The following is a 21,499-nucleotide window of genomic DNA, read 5'->3' on the forward strand; positions in this document are numbered from 1 at the left end:
TTTGCGAATGGAGCCGCTCGCGAGCCAATCGCGAGCCGCGAGCGGCTCGAATACGAGCTCGACTCGAGCTCGTCAATATCGAGCTCTAGTCGAGCTCGAGCTAATTAAGTCGATCTCGAGCTCAAAAACATTAAACTCGTTGGCTCAATTATATATATTTTTTATTTTTTATTTTTTATTTTAATAGTAAAATTACATATATATCCCTAATATTTTATTATTTATTAAAAAAATTATTATTTTATTATTTTTTATTTTTAAAAAATAAAATAATAATAATAATTTTTTTTTATTTTTTAAACTCGAGTTCGAGCTCGAGCTCGACTCGAATTTGACTCGAGTTCGAGCTTGATATTTTGAGTTCGTCGAGCTCGAGCTCGAATTCGAGCTTCACAAAATTAACTCGAGCTCGGCTCGATTAGCCAAAACTCGACTCGAGTTCGGCTCGTTTGCACCCTAGACTCTAGGGGTGGCAATTCGGGTCCAAATCAGGTTGGCGGGTCGGGTTCGGGTCAACCCGTCTGAAAAACTGTTGACCCGAACCCGACCCGCCAACCCGTGACGGGTCAGGTACGCTGACCCGAACCCGAAAATTTCAGGTTGACGGGTCGACCCGAAATGACCCGAAACTTAATTTTAATTTATTAATTTATCACTGTAATTTCTAATAAAATCAATTTCTCACAAAACTAATTACATAATCAAGTAATAAAAATTTTAATAAATAATTCCAAACCAAATCTAAAATAAATTAAACACCGTAAAAGTGTTTTATCCCAAACAAAATATAAAATAAATTAAAACAGCATAAAAGTAAAAAATAATATAATATATTATTTGTCCAAATATAATAATTTCAACTTCACACAAATTAAATAAATTCATTTAGAATTAAGTAATTAATGCCTTTGAAAAAAAGAATAACTTAGTTTAGTTAGATAAAATTATTTTTATGTTTATTAAATTATTTTTAATTCATAAACGGGTCATATCGGGTCATATCAGGTCACCACAGGTTGACCCGAAATCGACCTGTTTTCTTTTCGGGTTCATCGGGTCCAACCCGATTCTGACCCGAATTCCCGAAACCTCAACCCAAACCCATTAATTTCGTGTTAGGTTCGTGTCGTGTTTTCAGATCGTGTCGAAAATTGCCACCCCTACAGTAGACTCGTGCCTAAACTGTCACTAAATATTTAAGTAAAGTAAACTAAACCAGTAGACCGCAGTAAAATTATATTGATTAACGGGTACTTAAGAGTCAAAAGGGTTGGACACCTCTGTATGTCCGCCTCCGCCTGTACAAAGGAACAAATATAAACTTATACACATGCGTAGACAGAGGCTGTAACGGTTGCAGTGCACTTATTTGTAGTCTGGGCAAGATTTTCAAGTCAACGGCAAGAAAAGGGCGGCAGGGAGGGACGGGGGGAGGATGGCCCTCTCTTGTTTGAACGATGCCACTAGTACAGCTAATAGCAGTAATTATTACACTGCTCCCACTAATACTATAATCAACAATATCCGGAGTAGATCAATTACCCGTAATAGATTGGCAGGTGGCCAACCCTCCTTCCCGATCTTCCGCAGTTCAAAGTCCAACTACTCGCTGGTCAACTCAAGGAACCCCCTAAATTATCCCTCCTCCTCATCTTCCTCCAGCTTTGAGTGCCAATTCTGCCGCCACCGCAACCACCACCCGGTCAGAAGCTGCTGCTGCTGCGCCTTCTGTTGTGGCACGACCTGGGCGGCATACAGGAGGAGGGCAATGGAAGACGATCTCCAATCCTCTAGTAGTCCTACGAAATGCTTGAAGACTTCGAATCACCTGCGCCACGTGGAGTCCATGAGCATCCTGCCCTCCGGCGCAGGCCGCATATCCAGATTGAACGCCGTTATTCTGGGCGAGTCGCTCGCTTCCGAGGAGGATGATTTGGTTTTCCCCAACGAGGCCTTCTCCAAGCAGGCTCACGTTCCCTCACCCCAGAAGGTAATAAGAAACAACTCTTTGCCATCTCTGTCCCGCCCTAATGTTTTAATCCTACATTCCATTCTCACAACCATTAATTGATCCTTTTCCATTCCTTCCCCACCCCACCCCTTTTTCCGCTTTTATTTTGCTGCTGTGCATTTTCTTTCTTCTGAATGCTAAATTGTTTTGTACAGGCATGGACTTTCCCTCCCATTACTCTGGAATTCTGATTTTTTTTCTCACTTCTTTGTTTTTGTCTTTCTATTACTTTGCAATTTATCATCCAAGTACTTGGAGATGTATACAAGGTCAATTGAAGATCCAGCCGGATTTTGGTCAGACATCGCCTCGGAGTTTTATTGGAAAGAGAGATGGGGCCCGCTGGTTTACTCCCAGAATCTTGACATTCGTAAAGGAAATGTCGAGATCGAGGTCTATCCCATTTTTATCCTCTCTTCTTTTATGTACTACCAGTAGCACTCTTGCGCCCTCCCACCTCGTTGCTCGTGCATTTCTTTTTCTTTTATTCCCCATTCATCTCCTTACCGTTTTATCTTTATCTGCCTGCGTTTGTGCCCGCTCAATACAGTGGTTCAAAGGTGGTATGACCAACATATGCTACAACTCTTTGGATAGGATCATAGATTCTGGGGATGGGGACAAAGTCGCAATTTTCTGGGAAGGAAATGAACCTGGTTTTGATGGCACCTTGACCTACAACCAACTGCTATCTAGAGTTTGCCAGGTCTCTATATAACCTCTCTCTCTCTCTCTCAGGACTTGAATACTCTGTTTATTTATTGTGATCTTGACCTATGCGATGCTTTCCTGACTATTCCTGCCAATAGCTTGCAAATTACTTGAAGGATGTTGGTGTCCGCAAGGGAGATGCTGTGGTGATTTATTTGCCTATGCTTATGGAACTACCAATAGCTATGCTTGCCTGCAGTCGCATTGGTGCTGTTCACTCGGTACAAGGCAACCAGACTTCTTTGCTTGCTCCCTATCTTTACCTACATGATACACCTTGCAGATTTAAAAAAAAAAAAATTTGCAATTCTAATATTTCTTAATCATCTCTTTGGTACTTTAGGTGGTATTTGCAGGGTTCTCTGCTGAATCTCTTGCCCAGAGAATCATGGATTGTAAACCCAAGGTTGTTATAACTTGCAATGCTGTTAGGAGAGGTTCCAAGGTTATATATCTCAAGGACATAGTTGATGCTGCCCTTGCAGAATCTGCCCGAAATGGCATTCTTTTGGGTCAGAAACTGAGCTATTGCATTATGATATGATTGCAACATCTGCCTTCGTTACTATGCTTGCAGCTTCTTTCCCTCTATTTGCTTAAGTTCTCTTCCCTGGGAAGAGGGGGGGCGGGGGGATTTGTGATTGAAGTAATGGAGTTGAGAGGGTTCTGGAGGACATAATTCCTCTCTGTCTATTGATTTTTTATTACAATATTTATCTTGAAGAACAAGAATGATTTGCCTGTAGTCTATTATTTGTTTGATGCCACTGATTGTTGGTAGGTACAATATTGTGTTTTTAAAATCATGTCAATACAGCACTTAAACTTGCAAGTTTACTAAATTATGTGGGGTTAAACTGTCTTAATGCTTGGAGATGCACTGCTAACTTTTGGAATAATAAATCAGTTAACTGTTCGGTCTCATCTATTGATAAATAACCAAAACATAGCATCCAGGAAGAAAATGTAATCGATCCTTTCTGATTACTCCCATGACTATCTCTCTTATATGGGCAAGTGTTGGGTCCATTTGGATAGTGTGTTTTGTGTGTGTTTTTCTAAAACTTTGCTGTAGCTTACTGTAGTTGTTTTAGAAAAATTGTTTGGGTGTTTGTACAAAACAACCATTTTTCCTAAACGCCCCTTTCCCTCTCACAACTATTACCCTCCTCTGCCACTGGTTCCCTATTTAATGTATATTTTTATTGGTGTTTTAGAGTGTTAATGTAGATGGTGTTTTACCAAAACTGTCTTTCTAAAGCACTCCTAAAACAGGGGTTCCATAACAAAACCTGATATTACCAGAGCACTAATTATAATGCCACGCAAGTTTCTTCTAAATGACAACTGGGCTCACTTTCAAAAGGGTAAATTTCTCATTATCACCAGCCTGTTATGTGTTTTTAACTGTCATTGATATTACACTCATTCCATGGGAAACATATTGGACATGAACTGTTGATTGCATGTTTGTAGTTATAGGAATTGCTTAAAGTTGCTTTCTGAATCAGGATGCTTCTTACATTACAAGTTGAACATTTGATTTAGGAGGATCTAGGATTGACTTCTGAATTTTTCTTTCTCTTCATTGATTGTAATTTCCTCTTCCTCAGAGACTTTGCTCAGTGGCTGGTGCTTGACAACTTAACAAAGCTGAGAGTGCTTCCTTTCTTATGTAGCATGTTATATTACTTATTGCAGATATATGCTTGACGTACGAAAATGAATCAGCCATGAAGAGAGAAGCTACGAAGTGGCAAGAGGGAAGAGATATATGGTGGCAGGTTAGGAGCAAAAAACGAAAAAAGCAATACCTAGTATTTGGTACACAGAAACATGAAAGTTGTTACCGTTGTGTGATCAGTTATCAACTAATTACAGGCTTACAGTGTAGCTGCATCTGCTAATTGGACATTGAATTTATGTTTAACGTTACCCGTTGCCTGTTACCCGTTACCCGTTACCCGTTACCCATCTTTGATATAGTACTACAGAAAAATTTAATACTTTGTTGTCTACCCCTTGCTTTGGAAGAGATTCCTAGGTCGGGAGATCAGCATTTATGTCCCCCATTTTCTTTCTCCCACCTTTATAATACATCCCGGAGCATTTCATGGTTTTGAAATTCTGAATTTTGTATTCTCTACATTCATTTCAAATGCTATATTGTTTGTTATTTTCCAGGATGTTGTTCCTCAATATCCCACTACATGTGCTGTGGAATGGGTTGACGCGGAGGATCCGCTTTTCCTACTCTATACCAGCGGGAGTACTGGAAAGCCGAAGGTATGTGGACTAATCCTGAATATGCTGAACTATTGACTCTTTCATTTCTTTTTCTCTTCTTTGATTTATTAAGAAACACTTTCTGCAAATCTCAAGGGGGTCCTGCATACAACTGGAGGCTACATGGTATACACTGCAACAACTTTTAAATATGCATTTGACTACAAGCCATCTGATATATACTGGTACTTCATAGTTTAAAAGTTGTCCTTTTCTTGAATACTTATAATCCTAGCAAACTGGAAGTGGATTAGAGTTGCTGACACATTTCTTTGGCCCTCCGCAATTTTGATTTAGGTGTACGGCTGACTGTGGTTGGATTACTGGGCACAGCTACGTTACATATGGACCCCTGCTAAATGGAGCAACTATTGTGGTTTATGAAGGGGTAACCTTTTAGAAACACACTTGACTAGTCCAATGTAAAAGTCTAAAACAGATAACTCATCTCAGTGAAATTGGTAAAGTCTCCTTTAGTCCTTTGACATCCGGATTAACAAAATGATTTAAAATAGCAAGGGAAATAGGAATACTGGTGAAAAGCACCAAAATTACATGTGCGCAAAACTGACTCACATGCTTAGTATCACAGTGCATCTTATAGGTACAGATACACATTTACACCTGCACACACTCTAAAATGTATACATTTGCATGTTTATATGCACATACACCTGCGCAGAATGTCATGCAATTCCAAGCAATGTTGAGCATATGATTATCATGATATTGTCAGCTCTTTTCCCCAGTGTGTCATACCTAATTTGATTTTACAGCCAGCATAAAGTAAAACACCCAAAGGCTGTATTGGTTCTGGAGCAATGGTGCATACACCCACAAACAGATGCATAAAAGTATACAGCAGTAATGGAGCATGTAAATGTTAAGATGGTGGGAGGGTTAGTGGTGGCTGTGACCGACATGGTAGCTGGAGGGAGGCAGGGCAGGGAGAGAGAGGAAGGAAGACTATGGGGATAGTGAGATTGTTGGTGGCGGGCAAGAGGGATAAGGATATGCTGAGGTGATGAGTGGTTTGGGCCCTAAGAAAATGCTTAGGGGCAAGTGAGGGTGGTGGAAGGGAGTGGGGCTCTGATTTGGTGGGGATGAGAGCTCACAATTAGTGAGGATAGAGATTTCATTTTCCATGAACTAGTGGGATGTGGTAGAATTTGGGATGGGCTGGTGGAGTTGGGCAGTGAAGGAAGGTGGGAACAGGGGAAAGTGAGTGTCGGGTGGGGGGTGTTAAAAGGTTGTTAACAGGACAGGACCAGTGATAGCAAACTGCAAGGTAGCAAAAGAGTCGCTTTTGGGGTCAACTTGTGTTTTAGATGGAAGAATTGGTGGCAGGAGTTGAGATTGGGTGGCTGTATTGGGTTGGTGGTGGGGAATGTGATGGAAAAATTGTATTAGTGTGAAGAAGAGAGGGGTTGGTGGGAAGGTGGATGTTTGTGGAGACTGCTGCTCTAGATGTGGTTTAGGTGATCAGATGTGTGAAATCTTGGTCAGAGGCATCGGGGTTGGCTGGGGATGCTATGCGTATGGATTAAGAAATTATGGCTGGGGATGCTATGCGTATGGATTAAGAAATTATGGCTGGGGTTGTCACAAATAATTGTTCAAAGGGCAATGTGAAACACGGCTGTTAGTTTGGGAGGTTTGCTGGATTTTGCAAAAACAAATGCAGATCCATTTGAACAAATTAGGGAGCATCATTAAGAGCTTCATTATCTCAACAAAATAGGCAATTGAAGAATATTAGGTAGCATCCTAGTCAGTCTGTTTGATTAGTTGATAAATGAATGTATGAAATTTAAGATGATAGCACGTATAGTTGTTCAGATTTGTAGAGTTTCTAAAATGTTAGTGTGCTAGGCATTCATATAACACATCATATATTTTTTGCAGGCTCCAAATTATCCAAATGCTGGTCGGTGTTGGGATATTGTTGATAAATACAAGGTGTCAATATTCTACACTGCCCCCACTTTGGTGCGGTCGCTAATGCGTGAAGGCGATCAGGCAAGGATACAATCAAATGTTGTCCTGTCCAAGTTTTCTAGTCGTATTATCTTGAATGGCTCTGAGTTTATTATTATGTAATTTGTAATTGGAAGAAAATTATCAGTCACCTTGTACTGCCTAGGCGCTTGTGTCTATTTTCTTTTTTCTCTTTAGATTGGATAAATTTGTAAGAGAGTTGTGGGAAAGACAAAAAGAAGCAAGATTTGACAATTCAGGGAAGATAGAGGTGACATTATTGTCTAAAAAAAGGGTGACATTATTGTCTATCATTTGCAGTCAAGTTGAGAAAATGTGAAATATTTGTAAGTGCACTAAGATGCGTATTAAGTAAAAATTTCTGGTCTTGTGCTTCTTCAAGCATAAATAGCTGTGCTGTCAGTGAGGTACGTGCTTCACAATTGAAACTGTGAGGTTAGCTTGAAGGTGTAACAGTCTCTTTCTCAAGTGTTTGATCTTGTGTTTCTACACCCTTTCTATGAAGACAGTCACTACAGGAGAAAAAATTTAGTAGCTGCCTTAGATCATGTTAAAATAGTTATGGCCTTATTTTAGATGTGTTCCTGCAACACTCTAGATTGCATTTGAAGCAAAGCTTTTTCATTTTTGAGATATTCCATTTTTTTTCTCCTTTCCCCTTTTTTCACATGTATGGTAATCTTGGTTATTCTTTCCTCCTCCATCTACTTGCACAGTACGTCACCCGTAACTCACGCAAATCATTGCGAGTGCTTGGAAGTGTGGGTGAGCCGATCAATCCAAGTGCATGGAGGTTTTTGGTCTACAAAACTTAATGCTGTACCCTATTTCAAATTTTTCAAAACTTCTAAAGCTGTTTATCGTGCATTTGTTAATGATCCTTTTGTTGGGCCAGGTGGTTTTTCAATGTAGTTGGTGCGGCAAGGTGCCCTATCTCTGACACTTGGTGGCAAACGGAGACTGGTGGTTTTATGGTATGTTTCTCAATAGTTTCGTATTTAGTGCCTGTGCCTGTCTTATTTGGGGAACCATTATATTTCTAATATGTAGCACTGTTGTAACGTTTCAGATTACTCCTTTGCCAGGAGCATGGCCTCAGAAACCTGGTTCTGCTACATTTCCTTTTTTTGGAATTCAGGTACTTGCAATAAATTATGCCACCCTTTCTCAAAGGGGAAAGAGAAAAGAAAGATTATGGCTTACAAGCATATGTAAAGAGGGAGGTTAATAATGATTTTTCTCAGCCTATAATTATATCCCCTTTTTATCTGGTTTCCAGTTGAATCACTAGCGACACTTAAAAAAGTTCTGTGGAAACTTTTGTAAGTCTAGCCATTGTTAGCATGCAGAATAAAATATGGAAACAAGGCTGGTTGGAGAATTCCAGAAATGACAGATTTCTGGAAATTCCTTGCTATTTCAGTATTTCACTTTTCAGGACCTGTTTAATGTTGACAACTGATTTTAGATTTTCTGGGCCCAAAAATGCTGAAAATTGGAATCAGGAGAGAATTGCTGCTTTTGGATCCTTTAAGGGCTACTATTTTATATTGAGAAAAATTCCCTCAAGACTTTAAGATAATTACTGACAAAATCTAAAGAGCGATTACCTACTGTTGTTCTCTTCTTTGTTCGTCTCTTTCTGTTAAATCAGTTATTTAGCTAAACAGGGTAACATATAGTTTAAATCAATGAAGTTTAATCCTAATAAAAAAGTAATGAGTTATAGCAAAAGTTAATGAATTAGCACGAAACTTCATTGATGCAGCATATAATGGAAGTGAAGTTAGTCAAAAGGTCAAAATCAGCTTTTGTATCTTTTTTTTGAGAACACTCAAATTCGACTTTCACATTCAGTCAAGTTAGCTCCTTTTCAGGTTCTTTGTAAAGAGAGAATCTTGTGATTGTTTGGTTTTGAATTGCTTTGTGGAAAACCAATTTAATAATACATTGGGTGGTTACAATGATATGCACTTGTCACTAGCATAAAAAATCTACTGAAATGAATCATCTGTGTCTTTGTTTAGAAGTTTGCAAGCTTGTGCTCTCTTTGTGATCTAAAATTCTTCTCCTACTGGATATTCATATTCACATCCAGTTGCAGCTTTATGCTGTAAATAAAGATCAAAGAACGGACTAAAACAAAGAAAACAAGTTATCACCAAGTTTAAGAGATAGGCAAACAAGTCATCTCCAACTCAACCTTTATTATGGGATAAATATCCCCACTAGCCTAGACAGGGTCAAGTTTTCCTGCATGTGTGACATTAAAACTTTAAATGGGAGAAATAACTCTAGGCGGAAATCTGAAACAAACAAGGGCCTGGAATTACTTGGAAGTAAGTATATTATTCTAGATAATGCCATGAGGTGAACCGGCTTATCATTGTAACAGCATAAAAAAGATTGGAATGAAATGAGGTTTCTGAGGTTAGGATTTTGTGTTGTGCTTTCTTTGAGTACTGAAAGCAGCCTTACCTTGGTTGGTTAATCCCAAGGAAATCTAAGTGGAATTCCTACAATTTCTACTCTTTTTTTTTAATCATTTTCCTCTTCCTTGTTTTGTTCTTCTAAAATTGTATCTTATAATTCTTAAAAATTTCTACAACTTAGAACCTGAATTCTCATTTTATCTGCTAAAGCTTATTTGGTGCATTACTTGTGTGTTCCTTTTCTTTTAAAGTGAGGAAGGAATGGCATGATATATGATCCTGTGATTTGTTACAGCCTGTCATAGTAGATGAGAAAGGTGCTGAAATTGAAGGTGAATGTAGTGGGTATTTGTGTGTGAAAAGCTCGTGGCCTGGTGCATTTAGAACTCTATATGGGGATCACGAAAGATATGAAACTACATACTTCAGTACATTTCCTGGTTATTATTTTAGCGGTGATGGCTGCAGCAGGTAGTTGACTGTTCTATGTGCGCTTACCATGTTAAGACATCTTTCATGGCATAATAAATTCTTAGGTCATTTATGTATTAGGATTTTAATTTCCTCATGTCTGGAAGCACAAAATTCCAAGTACCGCTAAATAATTAGGGACAATGAATTCCTCAGGGACAAGGATGGCTATTACTGGCTCACTGGAAGAGTTGATGATGTTATTAATGTCAGGTAATCTTTACAAGTTCCATTGACTGCAGTTTGAATTCCCAGAAACCACATCCTTTTCTACTTCAAGGTTCATCTAAATTTGATTCACTCTCTGCCATGCTTCTGTTGACAAGAATAAGCTTTTATTCATATTTGTTGGGTTCTTCACTGTTGAGCATTCTTGTGATTTCCTGTTTGTCATGCATATAGCGGCCATCGTATTGGAACTGCTGAAGTGGAATCAGCTCTAGTTTCACACCGGCATTGTGCTGAAGCTGCTGTAGTTGGTGTTGAGCATGAGGTATGTGTTCTTCTCGACATGTTTCCTGAGTATTTGATATGCAAAATGTCTTAGTTTTTCCTGTGGCTAAATGACTTCGAATGCATTTAGGTGAAAGGACAGGGCATATATGCATTTGTTACACTAGTTGAAGGCATCCCATACAGTGAAGATCTGCGTAGAAGTCTTATACTAACAGTGAGAAACCAGGTATGTTAGAAGAAGAAAAATTGTGGTCCATATCTTGAAGAAGTGATATTCTTGTTCTATATGCTTTTTCAGAAGTTATTGTAAATGTAGCTTGTAGTAATGTTTACGCACAGTTATCTTTGCTCAGCTTTTGGATTGGCCACTCAACATTAGTATAACTTTTGACTTGGTCTTAAGTTTTCTACCCTAATGCAGAGGTTTTGCTTCCTGTTAGTTATCTCCCTTCTGCCCTGTTTTTTTGGCTGGCAGTAAAATACCATATCATAACCCAGATATATGAATTTATCTGCTTGTCTTGCTTGTCATAAAGTTAAGTTGTCAAACAAACTTGAATCTCAGAATGTACGATTATGTCTACAACCGATGTAAGAGTCAGAAACATGCATGATGCGAGTAATAGGTTTGACCAATTTGCATCCAATAGTCCTAATGCATCTGTATTGCTTTAGAAGCTTGATATCAATTCCTCACTGTAGGTACGTTTGGAACCTAGTTTCTGTGCCACATCTTGTGAGGTTATATTGCGACTTTAGTTTAGATGGTTTGACGCGAAAAGGAGGTTCTTTTATTATTATTTATTTATTTTTTTTGCGTGTGTTCTTGGATCCCATTTTATGAATGCCTCTTGTGCTCTTAGTTTGTAGCAGTTGTCCAAAAATTTCCATTGTTTATGATATTCAATGTCCTTCTACAAGCAATAGCTCAAGGTAGAATTTTCTAGAAAATCAGGTGGTTAATATTGTAAGCTCCTAACGTCATGTATCAGATTGGAGCATTTGCAGCTCCCGACAAAGTACACTGGGCACCTGGCCTTCCGAAGACAAGAAGTGGAAAGATAATGAGAAGAATCTTAAGGAAAATTGCTTCTAGGCAGTTGGATGAGCTCGGGGACACAAGCACGCTTGCAGATCCAAGTGTTGTTGATCAGCTAATCAAACTTGCTGACTGCTGATTGCATGTTACCAGGAAAGAAATCTCACCTTATAAGGTAGGATTGGCTCAGTCCCATGCCAATTCAAGAGACTACGCCTATTGCAATCTTTTTTTTTTTTGTTTCTCGGTCTTGAGCTCTGCTTTGCAAAGCCAATGTAGAAGCAAGTTTTATTGCCTGAAAGTGGTAAGGTGTTGGAGGGAACGGGACATATTTCGAGATTTGTATACTGCATGGCCATATTAAGCACTCAATGTGAAAGACCAAGGCCATGGAACTAATTATGGAATTGAAATAATAAAATTGGAAATTTTCATAAATGGTCACATTTATGTCACAAATTAAAGTATACACCGACCATCTCCATAAAAGGAAACCAGAAAAATGAACGGAGCAAGAGCAAGAGTTTTTCACGCCGAACTTGATGTAATCAAGAGCACAGTGCCTTCTCCAACAGTTCCTGCAACTGCCCGCTCTTGTATGCCTCTAGCAAATTGAGAAAATACTTATTAAGACATTACTGTCGCAACAGATAGTGAAAAAACTTATTTAAGACATATTATTATTCTAACAACTAAAGGAGAAGATCTAGTAACATGTTTTCCGCGAGTCAATGTACGTGTAACGATTCAAGTTTCTAGTCAATATACAGGGAACGATTCAACTTTTGTGCGATCAGAAAATTGTAAGTCCCTAATTCGTGGCAAATCCAACTTTCTCAAGCTCGTGTGATCAGTAAACTGTTGAGACCCTGATTCGTGACTAATCTTTTACAAAACTTTCTCGCGTTTTAAGCATTAAGTTCTAGACAGTTGAGACCCAAAACCGAGACAAATCTTTACAAAACTCTGATGGAATGGACAAACAAAGAGCAAGCAATGTGCGGGGACGTATTGTATTGCAGCAATAATAATTTGGTAAAATGGGAAGATTTTGTGCTTACCCACTGTAATATCGCAGCCACCAAAGAATTCCCCATCAATGTAGAGCTGAGGGAATGTTGGCCAGTTCGAATACTCCTTCAACCCCTGACGTAATATCTCATTCTCAAGAACATCAATAGTCTCAAAAGGAACATTTAGTGACTTCAACATCTGTACGACGGTGCTGGAAAACCCACACTGTGGAAATTCTGCGGTTCCCTTCATGAACAGAAGGACTTTTTGTGATGCGACGACCTTATCTAAGGTCGTCCTCAGTTCAGGGGTTAGAGCTGCACACAAAAACATCAAAGTCTGCATCAAAATATGGACAAACAAGTGACTTGGAGTACCAAAAATATCTCCCTACTGACGAAACGACCTGAATTCGCAGGAGAATGATAGTAATACTAATAAATCAGGGAGTATTAAGAAATGTAACGACTGGTGCCAGACTGTGATGTTTAGATTCATCATTAGTCAGCACTGCTACTGAATAATAATAAATAAATAAATAAACAGGGATGAAAAGACTATAACTAATCATTCTAATTAGTGATTAAATTCACCACCTACCGGACAAGCACCGAAATGATCTGAATTTTTTTGAGCGAAGTCCATTTAAAAGAGCGGTGCTGCGGCGAAGCGTGACGCGGCAATTAATTTTGCCTGTGATAGTGGGACCGAGGCAGTTAGAAACAGTTTTTCCGCTGCCTATGGCCGGCAGTCTTCCAGTGATTCTAGTGGAGGTGAAGACCACCGAAGGAGAAGCCCTCCTCAATGGTGAATAAGAGGCTAGCTCCATCTCCGACCACCCAGATGACCCTAGTCTTAATATTCGGATTCGATACTATAAAACCAATGCTCCCCTTCCGGCTGACCTTAGGGGTTCACGTCATCGCCTATTAGCAGCGGTAAAATATCTTTGGGAGTTGGGACAAGAGGGTAATTAGAAATGGATGCGAGAAACTATTTAATATTTGGGTGGTAGTATAATGTTCCACTGGGCCACGCCGTGCACAAGTCTAATCCAATTCAATTTCTTTTCATTTTTTAAGATAACGGCCTCCCCAGAACTCTGTTTTGGCACAATCGGTGCAATTGGTCTTTTGGGTTTCCCAAAAATTGATGTACATGACTTGCCGACATGGTTGTATTTAGGAAATTTTAGATAAAAACTCTTCCATTCATGATAAAGAAAAGTATAATATATATATATAGACTTAATATAACAAACAACCGATGGAGCTATTAATTACAAGTTTCATGTCCTGTCTGGAAAACAAGGGTTTGAATTAGGCTATTAGGTTGGGGTTAGGGAAGGATTAGGGGATGGGAATCAGGGGCTTCATGCCCTTCCCGACAAAACATGAATCAAACCTGACTACTGGATTTAGGTGTAGAAAGGGATTAAGGAAGAGGATTGGGGGCTTCATGCTTTGTCTGACAAATCAAGGTTCGAACTTTGCTAACATATTAAGTTTGGGGGTAGGAAGGAATTATGGGTGGGGGGAAGAAACAATATATATATATGTGTGTGTGTATAGACTTAATACTCCTAAACAAAATTTAAGATTATATTAGCATATATTAAATCATATACAATATAAGGTGGGAGGGATAATAATTAGAAATTCTTGGGTTCAAACCTTCCAACTTACCAAAAAAAAAGTATAAAAAATATATATTAACTTAGTATAACAAATATTCATTTGGACTCTTAATTAAGGGCTTTATGCCCAGGATTCGAACCAAACTGTCAGATATGGGGGTAGGGAGGAAATAGGGAAGGAGGATCAGGGGCCTCATGCCAATTTCGCAAATTCAGGTTCAAATTGACGGCTAGATTTAGGGGTAAGGAGGGATTAAGGGAGGGGATTAGGGGCTTTGTGGCCCACTTGACAAACCAGGGCTCGAACTTGGTTGCCAGGTATGGGAGTATGGACGGATCAGGGATGAGGGGAAGAAACCAAAAAAAAATTATAAACTTAATATACCTAAACAAAATTCAAAATAATATTAATGTATATGTTAAATCATATACAATATACAATAATCTGATAACCACACTAATATCTCAATTGTAGTTAGCCCCTAGATCCTATAGGACTTAACAAGCGAAAACAACCTGGCAATCATTTGAGCCACAATATGTGGTCCAGTGGTCATCACCCTCTTTGGTGGTGCTGGAGGTCAGGGGTTCAACCCCTGCCTCCCTCAAATTTGCCACAATATGTGGCTGGTCTTAGTTGACCATCTCCCCTTGCCCCTTTCCCCTAAATTAGGCTAGTTTAGGTTATAAGACATCTATCGTTGCAGACAAAAAAAAAAAAAAAAAAATCATTTGAGTCTGCACCGATCATTTGAGCTCGTTAGTTGGGCTTCAAAGTGACCAATCGTAGCCTCATTAAAAAACTTGACTGACCAATCGCAATTATCCCGCCCAAAGTTCATGCGATCAATCTTGGCTCATTATTCAAAATGGGCTTACAGCCAATATGGGGCTGCAAAATTTTGTAAAAAATATTTCTAGCTTTTAATGTGTTTATTTATGGTAGTTCAAATATTTCTAGTTTTACCAAAGAGACTTTAATCTAGTTGTTGAGCTTGAGGGAGGTGGTTTGGGCGATAAGATAGAAAAAATTATAAATAAGAGGTTCTAAATTGAAAACTGCTCACTTTTAAAACAAATAATAATAAAAAAAGTTATTTAAATTGATAGTTTAGACTTATGAATTAAAAATTTGAAATTCAATCCCCTCTTCTCCCTCACCGTTTCTTAAATTTTACCCCTATCCTTCTAGATTATTTTGTTCTTTTAAATAGTAGGGGTGTCATTCGAGTCTATGTATAAAGTTCATACTTAACTCACAAAGAAATTAGGGGTTTCACATTTAATTCAACCTTGAACTAAACTCACAATAATCCAGAATTATATATTATGTGCATATAATATTTACTTCATTTCATCACTATATATAAATTATTATGTGTGTAATAATACATCTAATTAAAAAATAATATACATCATTATAAATAAAACTATATACTTGATTATTTGGCTCAAGTATCAATTGAGCTAAGTCTTATTAAATCTAAACTCAGCTCACAATTTAATTAGATCTTATTTGAGACCAAAGTTTAATCTGGCCCAACGATATATGAGGCTCGGTGTTAACTTTTTTTGGCTGATCGAACAATATTCTAGCTGTTTTGGTCTCATTCAATTGACAATCCTAATATATAGTTATAGAAATGAAGAGAAACAAAATAAAAGTAAAATAATTTATAATAAATTAAATATAAGTGCATTAAAATAAATATTAACAAATATAACTATTTTACAATTTTTTAGCAATATAAAATAAACAATTATAAAAAACAAAAATTATTTGAATTTGATGTTCATGTCTACCATCTTCTATCCCTTTCAAAAACCTAATGCACCAGACTATGTCTCGCATAATTAGGATTTCTCACATAATAAATTACGTTATGTTGTCCAATTAAATATACTCGTTTTCTTTTATCTATGGCAACAAGCCAAATATTTATTTTGTTTCATTTATATTAGAAAAGGATAAAAGGGAAAACATAAGCTTTATAAAACAGTAGCAAATGTACTCCTGGGAGATTTGAAATCCAGTGTTCGAGGAGTCAAGAATTTGCTGGGAAATCCGGAATGAAGAAGAGGCAGATCCAAATAAGCTTTATACGGCACGAAAATGAATGCAGGAGGTAAGCTCGATCAATACATTCGAGTTTCCCTTCTGACGTCTTGCTAAAACTTTGGTGGTTGGTTTTAGGTTGCTTCTATGGTGGAAAGTCGGATCAATTATGCACCGTAGGCAGAACTATTGCTAAGATGACAGCTCAGCATAGGCATCTTAGTCTATTTGTTTGGGGCCAAAGGTAACCGGCAAAGTTTATATTAACTGAAGTTAGGCCTGCTGGCGACTCGAGCTGCTCGCGAAACTCAGCTCGAGCTTGTGTTGACCGAGCTCGAGCCATTCGTTAAGACAAACGAGGCGAGCTCAAGCCTTCGTTTCTTAGGCTCGATAGCTCGACGAGCTGCTCGTTGGGCTCGAGTAAATGTGAAATTATAAAAATACCCCTGAATCAATTAAGATTTACAATTTCTCTGCTCACTCCTTCGATTAGGCTACCTAATTTTTCTCCTTCCTTCGATTAGGTTAACTTCTCTGCTCACTCCTTCCTCACTTCCTTCGATCGATCTTCTTCCTCCGCCGACCGACTGTCCCAGCTGCCAAACTCCCAAGTCCCACCTCCATGACTTCTCGTAGCTCCTCGGCAACCTCCAAGCTTTCTCTGCCGAGTGCCGACTGTCCCGAGTCCCAAGTCCCACTTCCGCCACCGCCATCTCTGCTAGCTCCACCTCCACCACTGCCGGCAGCTCCTCAGCAACCTCCAAGCTTTCTCTGCCGAGTGCCGACTATCCCAAGTCCCAACTCCCAACTCCCAACTCCCAAGTCCCAAACTCCCAATTCCCACTTCCGCTACTGCCATCGCTGCTACTGCTAGCTCCATCTCCACCACTTCTGCCAGCTCCACTTCAGCAACCTCCAAGCCGCGCAAGAATCTGAGTTTCTTTGCTTTCCTACTTCAGCAACCTCCAAGCCGTGCAAGAAGCTCTACTTTAGCACTTTACTTTTCCTCTTTTCTCACACGAGGCTGACTGACGGCCTTTCCGAACCCAACCAGCTTTCCGGCGCATTCCCATCTCAGGGCTTTGTCTAAACTTTTCCAGCGGCGCAAGTCTGCAACCCACTGAGCCCATCTCCACCACTCCCTACCGTGTCCAACATCCTCAAATCAATCCACTAGATTTTCTTCCTAGATTTTGCAGGTATGTACTCAGGTTCTTTTTCTTTTCCTTTTCATTTTTTGTTTGGAATCTGGAAGGTGATCCACATTGGAATCTGGATTTCTGCACTTGTTTCTCTACCATGAGCTCTGGCACTTATGATTTCTATATATGAAACGTTAGCACCAGTTTGGCAAAGTGAAAAGAGACTCCCATTTAAAAGCCTGATCAAACACGCTCACTGAAAATATGAATAGGAACAAGTGCTAGAGCTCTTTGTCAAAGTGTTTTGATAATAATTATGCCTAGATTGGCGCTAAATTTGTGATGTCCCGTGTTTTGCTAATAATAATGCTTAAATTGTATATTTTTTTGGATTCTAAAAATAAAGGGCGAATATCATAGTTGCATAATTGTTTGTTATCAATTCTTCAGAGAAGATTAATGTTTGGAATAGCTTGATAAGTTCCACAGCTTACCATGGTGTTATTCTATTAATTCATTTATGCAGATCCCTAAAAAGAGCAAAATATTGAGTTTAAAAACTTTTTTGAGGGCAAAATGAAATGAAGATATATTAATAAGAAAAGTTGATTTGTCAAATTAGCTAAAATTCGTTTGACATACTAGTGAGACAGTGCTAAGAGGCTTGATATTTCTCTAGATCTTGTAGTAACTATGGGACAATGGCATTTAAGGAGACATACAGATAAATTACTTAAAAATCTAGTGAAGAAAAATTCCAAAATGAGGGAACAAGGCAATCAGGAAGCCTTCCGTCATTTAACCCCAAGGGACTAGGTCAGGTTTCGTGTATTCTTGCTACTATGGGACTTGTATGTGTGGGTGAAAACTATCTCTACCTTCATTCAATTCTAGTAGACATGATTTTATGATTTTTTACTTGTTTCTTTGGGGGTGAAAACTGTGTTGACAGTGCAAGCCACTTATTATTATTCCATGGTCATGTGTTCTTGTCATTATGAGACTTGCTATCCTCTTGTTTCTTGAAAATAATTACTACTACTAACTTGTTTCCTAATAATAGTAATATGTTTTTGGAATTAAAGAATGCTGCTCATGTCCTTTTTTTTTCTTTTGGTATAGTTAAAAGAAATTGAGAATATAAAATGGATACGTCTAACCAAGAGCAGTCTTCACCAATTATTAGATCAGTTGGTGATTCCGCTAGTCCGGTGAATATCACTGACAAGGGTATTGCTGTTAACATTGACGAAGAGTTGGAATTCTCTCTTGGTGATGAAGAATTAGGAAGTGAAGATGAAGCATTAGAAGGTGATACACATACAATCACTGAAACAGTTGTGGAAGAAGCTGCTGCGGATGATGGCTTGGATGCTTTTCGAAAAAAAAAGGATAAAAAAATCAGTAGCATGGGATGACTTCAAAGATGTTGAAGTTGGCCATCAAAAAACTCTTATGTCGGAGTGTATTCATTGTCATGCAAAGTTCAAGAAGACGAAAACCAGTACAACTTCAAATTTGTTAAGGCATAGGAAGTCATGTGCTATCCGATTGCAAAAACTCAAAAAAGCAACACAACAAATAAAGATCAATTTCCCATCTTCTGATTCTGTCGAAGCTTCTCAAACCTACCTTTACTCCGGAGATTTGATATGACAGCCACGAGAGAAGCTACTGCTGAATGGATGCTTATGCATGAGCATCCATTTTCAATTGTGGAGGAAGAAGGCTTCAATTTGATGCAAAAAAGAGGGATGCCCGAATGGCAAAGAATTAATCGGACTATGAACAAAAATGACTACACATCAGTTTATGAAAGAGAGAAGACAAAATTGAAAAAGCAATTAAAGAAAGTCAAGAAAATCAGCTTGACTACAGATTTTTGGAAGTCCAAGAATAAAAAAAATGAGTATATAGTTATAACCGGGCATTGGATTGATAGTAACTGGAGATTGCAGAAACGGGTTCTCAACTTTGTGCACGTTCTTCCTCCACATCGGAGCATCCAAATTGCGGATACTATTTTCAAATGTTTAACGGATTGGGGAATTGTGAGCAAGGTTTATACAATCTCAGTCGATAATGCCTCAAATAATGACAGTGCACTGAGATGTTTGAAGGATACTTTCTCCCGAAACAAGTGTCTATTAGCAAAAGGAAAGTTGTTTCATGTGAGATGTTGTGCTCATATACTGAATTTGATGGTTCAAGACGGATTCAGTCAAATCAAGGAAATAGTTGACACAATCAGGGACAGTGTGGAGTTTATCAATAAGACATATGGAAGATACTTGCAATTTGCTGAAATTGTACACCAACTGCAGTTGCCAGAAAAAATGCTAATTTATGATTGCAAAACAAGGTGGAATTCTACTTATGAGATGCTGACTTGTGTACTGAAGTTTCAAGATGTTTTTCCAAGATACAGAGATAGAGAGCCAAATTATGATTTCTGTCCTACCACAGAAGATTGGAAAAAGGTTTCAAAAGTGTGCAATATTTTAAAAGCTTTTTGGACAGCAACTCATGTGATATCTGGTAGTGATTATCCGACAGCAAATTTGTATCTAAATGAAGTTTGTTGGATAAAAGTACTACTAGATAGTAAGGCTGATGATGAAAATAGCTTTGTCCGGTCAATGGTGCAAAAGATGAAGCTAAAATTTGATAAGTATTGGGGAGAATATAATTTGTTAATATCTATAGCAGCTATTTTGGATCCCAGATACAAGATGAGAGTCATAAACTATTGCTTTCCATTGCTTTATCCTCCACATGAAGTGCAAAGCAATATAGGCAAGGTTCAACAAGCCTTGTATGACCTCTATGATAAATATGTGGAGATACATGTTTCAAGCCAAAGTGGATCATCTTCTCAACTACTAATCGGCAATGATCACCCAACCAAGAGCAGCAGTAGTGCATCTTCATCAGTGTCCCATGTTTCGGGTATGAGTTGGATACCTACTTTGAAGATGGTCTCTTCACAGCTGCAGATGATTCAACGGTAGACATCGTGAATTTGGATGCCTTGAAGTGGTGAAAAGACACAACAAAATACAAGATTCTTCCCAAGATAGCTGCTGATATTTTAGCCATTCCAATAAGCACTGTGGCTTCAGAAGTTACATTTAGTGCTGGAACCAGAGTAATCGACTCTTACCGTGCTTCCTTGGCTCCAGAACTGTAGAAATGTTGATGTGTGTTAGAGATTGGTGTCGTAAGCTACACGGGGTGAAGAAAAAAGAAAAGGTAACAAAAAAAACAAAATTATCACGCATAATATTTAAATTCGGCCTTACTATTTCTTAATTTCTTTTTTTTTTTCAGAAATTGAAGGATAGACAAGAGATTGTGTTGCCTATTTCTTGACTTCGGAGATGTTTGAGGTAATTCACCTTTAATTTCCTATTTAGAGTTTTGTCCAATTGTAACTCATGGTATTAAGACCTCAATGCTTTTAATTTTGAAGTTACATCAATTTTTCTGAAGTTGTTAGAATGCTGGATTTGATCTCCGTGTAATCAAATTTGTACTTGTTCAGGATATGAGGTTGTTGGTCGACAAATCCAAACAAATGAGCTGCTTGTGATATAGATTATCATAGTGCGACCTTGTGCAAATTTGGGTGTATGGCTGCTAGTTACTATTTTGTATCCAATGTAGACAAGATTGTTGATGGTTTATTTCATGCTTAATACTTTTTAGTTACCTTGGCAATCATACTGTGTGACGAGATATGAGTTCTCTATTATTAGTGGATGCATTGCTGGTACTGAACTATATTTAGTACTAATAAAGGGAAGAACGTTAGAGTGAATGTTTTACTTCTATATGTAGAACACATAAACACTCTTTTTCTCTGGCTGGGAAGAGAATTTGAAATGATATTAGTTAGGATGCGTTGTCTTGTATCCATTAGTGGAGGTTTGTAATGGAATCATGTACTGGCTTGGGTCACTTGGGTGCCTCTGCCATGTTGCTGTGTTGTATCAGTAAGGGTCAGCTTGTATTTGTTAGCAGACTTGTCATATGGAGCAATTTGGATAAGATTTTTATTATTGAATGTTGGATTACCTTTTATTGGTGGGTTTCTGCTACTTGTTTGATGACAGGTGTCAAATTGAATAACTCATAGTTGTTGGTATCATGAGACTAATTATTAAAAGCTCTTATATTATATAGTTTGATTAGCATGCTTGTCAGTTTGCTTTTCTCTTTTAATGTGATTATACTCATGAAACTTC

General features: G+C 38.3%; 3 protein-coding genes across 3 annotated transcripts; 2 read left to right on the forward strand and 1 right to left on the reverse strand.

The window, feature by feature from the left end:
* Positions 1–1,370: 1,370 nt before the first annotated feature.
* Positions 1,371–11,842, forward strand: LOC113753710 (acetyl-coenzyme A synthetase, chloroplastic/glyoxysomal-like). The gene is made up of 18 exons (XM_027297937.1): positions 1,371–1,990; positions 2,261–2,404; positions 2,562–2,717; positions 2,821–2,943; positions 3,066–3,234; positions 4,424–4,506; positions 4,907–5,008; positions 5,105–5,193; positions 5,306–5,396; positions 6,914–7,027; positions 7,723–7,799; positions 7,902–7,980; positions 8,076–8,144; positions 9,734–9,909; positions 10,066–10,122; positions 10,312–10,402; positions 10,493–10,591; positions 11,358–11,842. Exons 1-18 carry the CDS (start codon positions 1,436–1,438, stop codon positions 11,541–11,543), a joined length of 2,460 nt encoding a protein of 819 aa, XP_027153738.1. The 5' UTR covers positions 1,371–1,435; the 3' UTR covers positions 11,544–11,842.
* On the reverse strand, positions 11,818–13,394 carry LOC113753711 (monothiol glutaredoxin-S7, chloroplastic). Its single transcript, XM_027297938.1, has 3 exons — positions 13,019–13,394; positions 12,466–12,735; positions 11,818–12,008 (listed from the first exon to the last, which is right to left on the reverse strand). Exons 1-3 carry the CDS (start codon positions 13,245–13,247, stop codon positions 11,953–11,955), a joined length of 555 nt encoding a protein of 184 aa, XP_027153739.1. The 5' UTR covers positions 13,248–13,394; the 3' UTR covers positions 11,818–11,952.
* A 5,510-nt stretch (positions 13,395–18,904) lies between these two features.
* On the forward strand, positions 18,905–20,263 carry LOC113752878 (zinc finger BED domain-containing protein RICESLEEPER 2-like). The gene has a single exon (XM_027296918.1). It carries the CDS (start codon positions 18,905–18,907, stop codon positions 20,261–20,263), a length of 1,359 nt encoding a protein of 452 aa, XP_027152719.1.
* The last annotated feature ends 1,236 nt before the right edge of the window (positions 20,264–21,499 follow it).

The sequence above is a fragment of the Coffea eugenioides genome, chromosome 11 (genome assembly GCF_003713205.1).
Source record: "Coffea eugenioides isolate CCC68of chromosome 11, Ceug_1.0, whole genome shotgun sequence".
Taxonomy (NCBI): domain Eukaryota; kingdom Viridiplantae; phylum Streptophyta; class Magnoliopsida; order Gentianales; family Rubiaceae; genus Coffea; species Coffea eugenioides.

Coding starts and splice junctions, on each gene's coding strand:
- LOC113753710 (XM_027297937.1), top strand. CDS start 1,436: ATGGCCCTCTCTTGTTTGAACGATGCCACTAGTACAGCTAATAGCAGT. Junction 2,718..2,820: donor TGCTATCTAGAGTTTGCCAG/GTCTCTATATAA, acceptor TCCTGCCAATAG/CTTGCAAATTACTTGAAGGA. Junction 7,800..7,901: donor ATCAATCCAAGTGCATGGAG/GTTTTTGGTCTA, acceptor TTGTTGGGCCAG/GTGGTTTTTCAATGTAGTTG.
- LOC113753711 (XM_027297938.1), bottom strand. CDS start 13,247: ATGGAGCTAGCCTCTTATTCACCATTGAGGAGGGCTTCTCCTTCGGTG. Junction 12,736..13,018: donor ATCATTTCGGTGCTTGTCCG/GTAGGTGGTGAA, acceptor TTTTGTGTGCAG/CTCTAACCCCTGAACTGAGG. Junction 12,009..12,465: donor TGGCTGCGATATTACAGTGG/GTAAGCACAAAA, acceptor TCAATTTGCTAG/AGGCATACAAGAGCGGGCAG.
- LOC113752878 (XM_027296918.1), top strand. CDS start 18,905: ATGACAGCCACGAGAGAAGCTACTGCTGAATGGATGCTTATGCATGAG.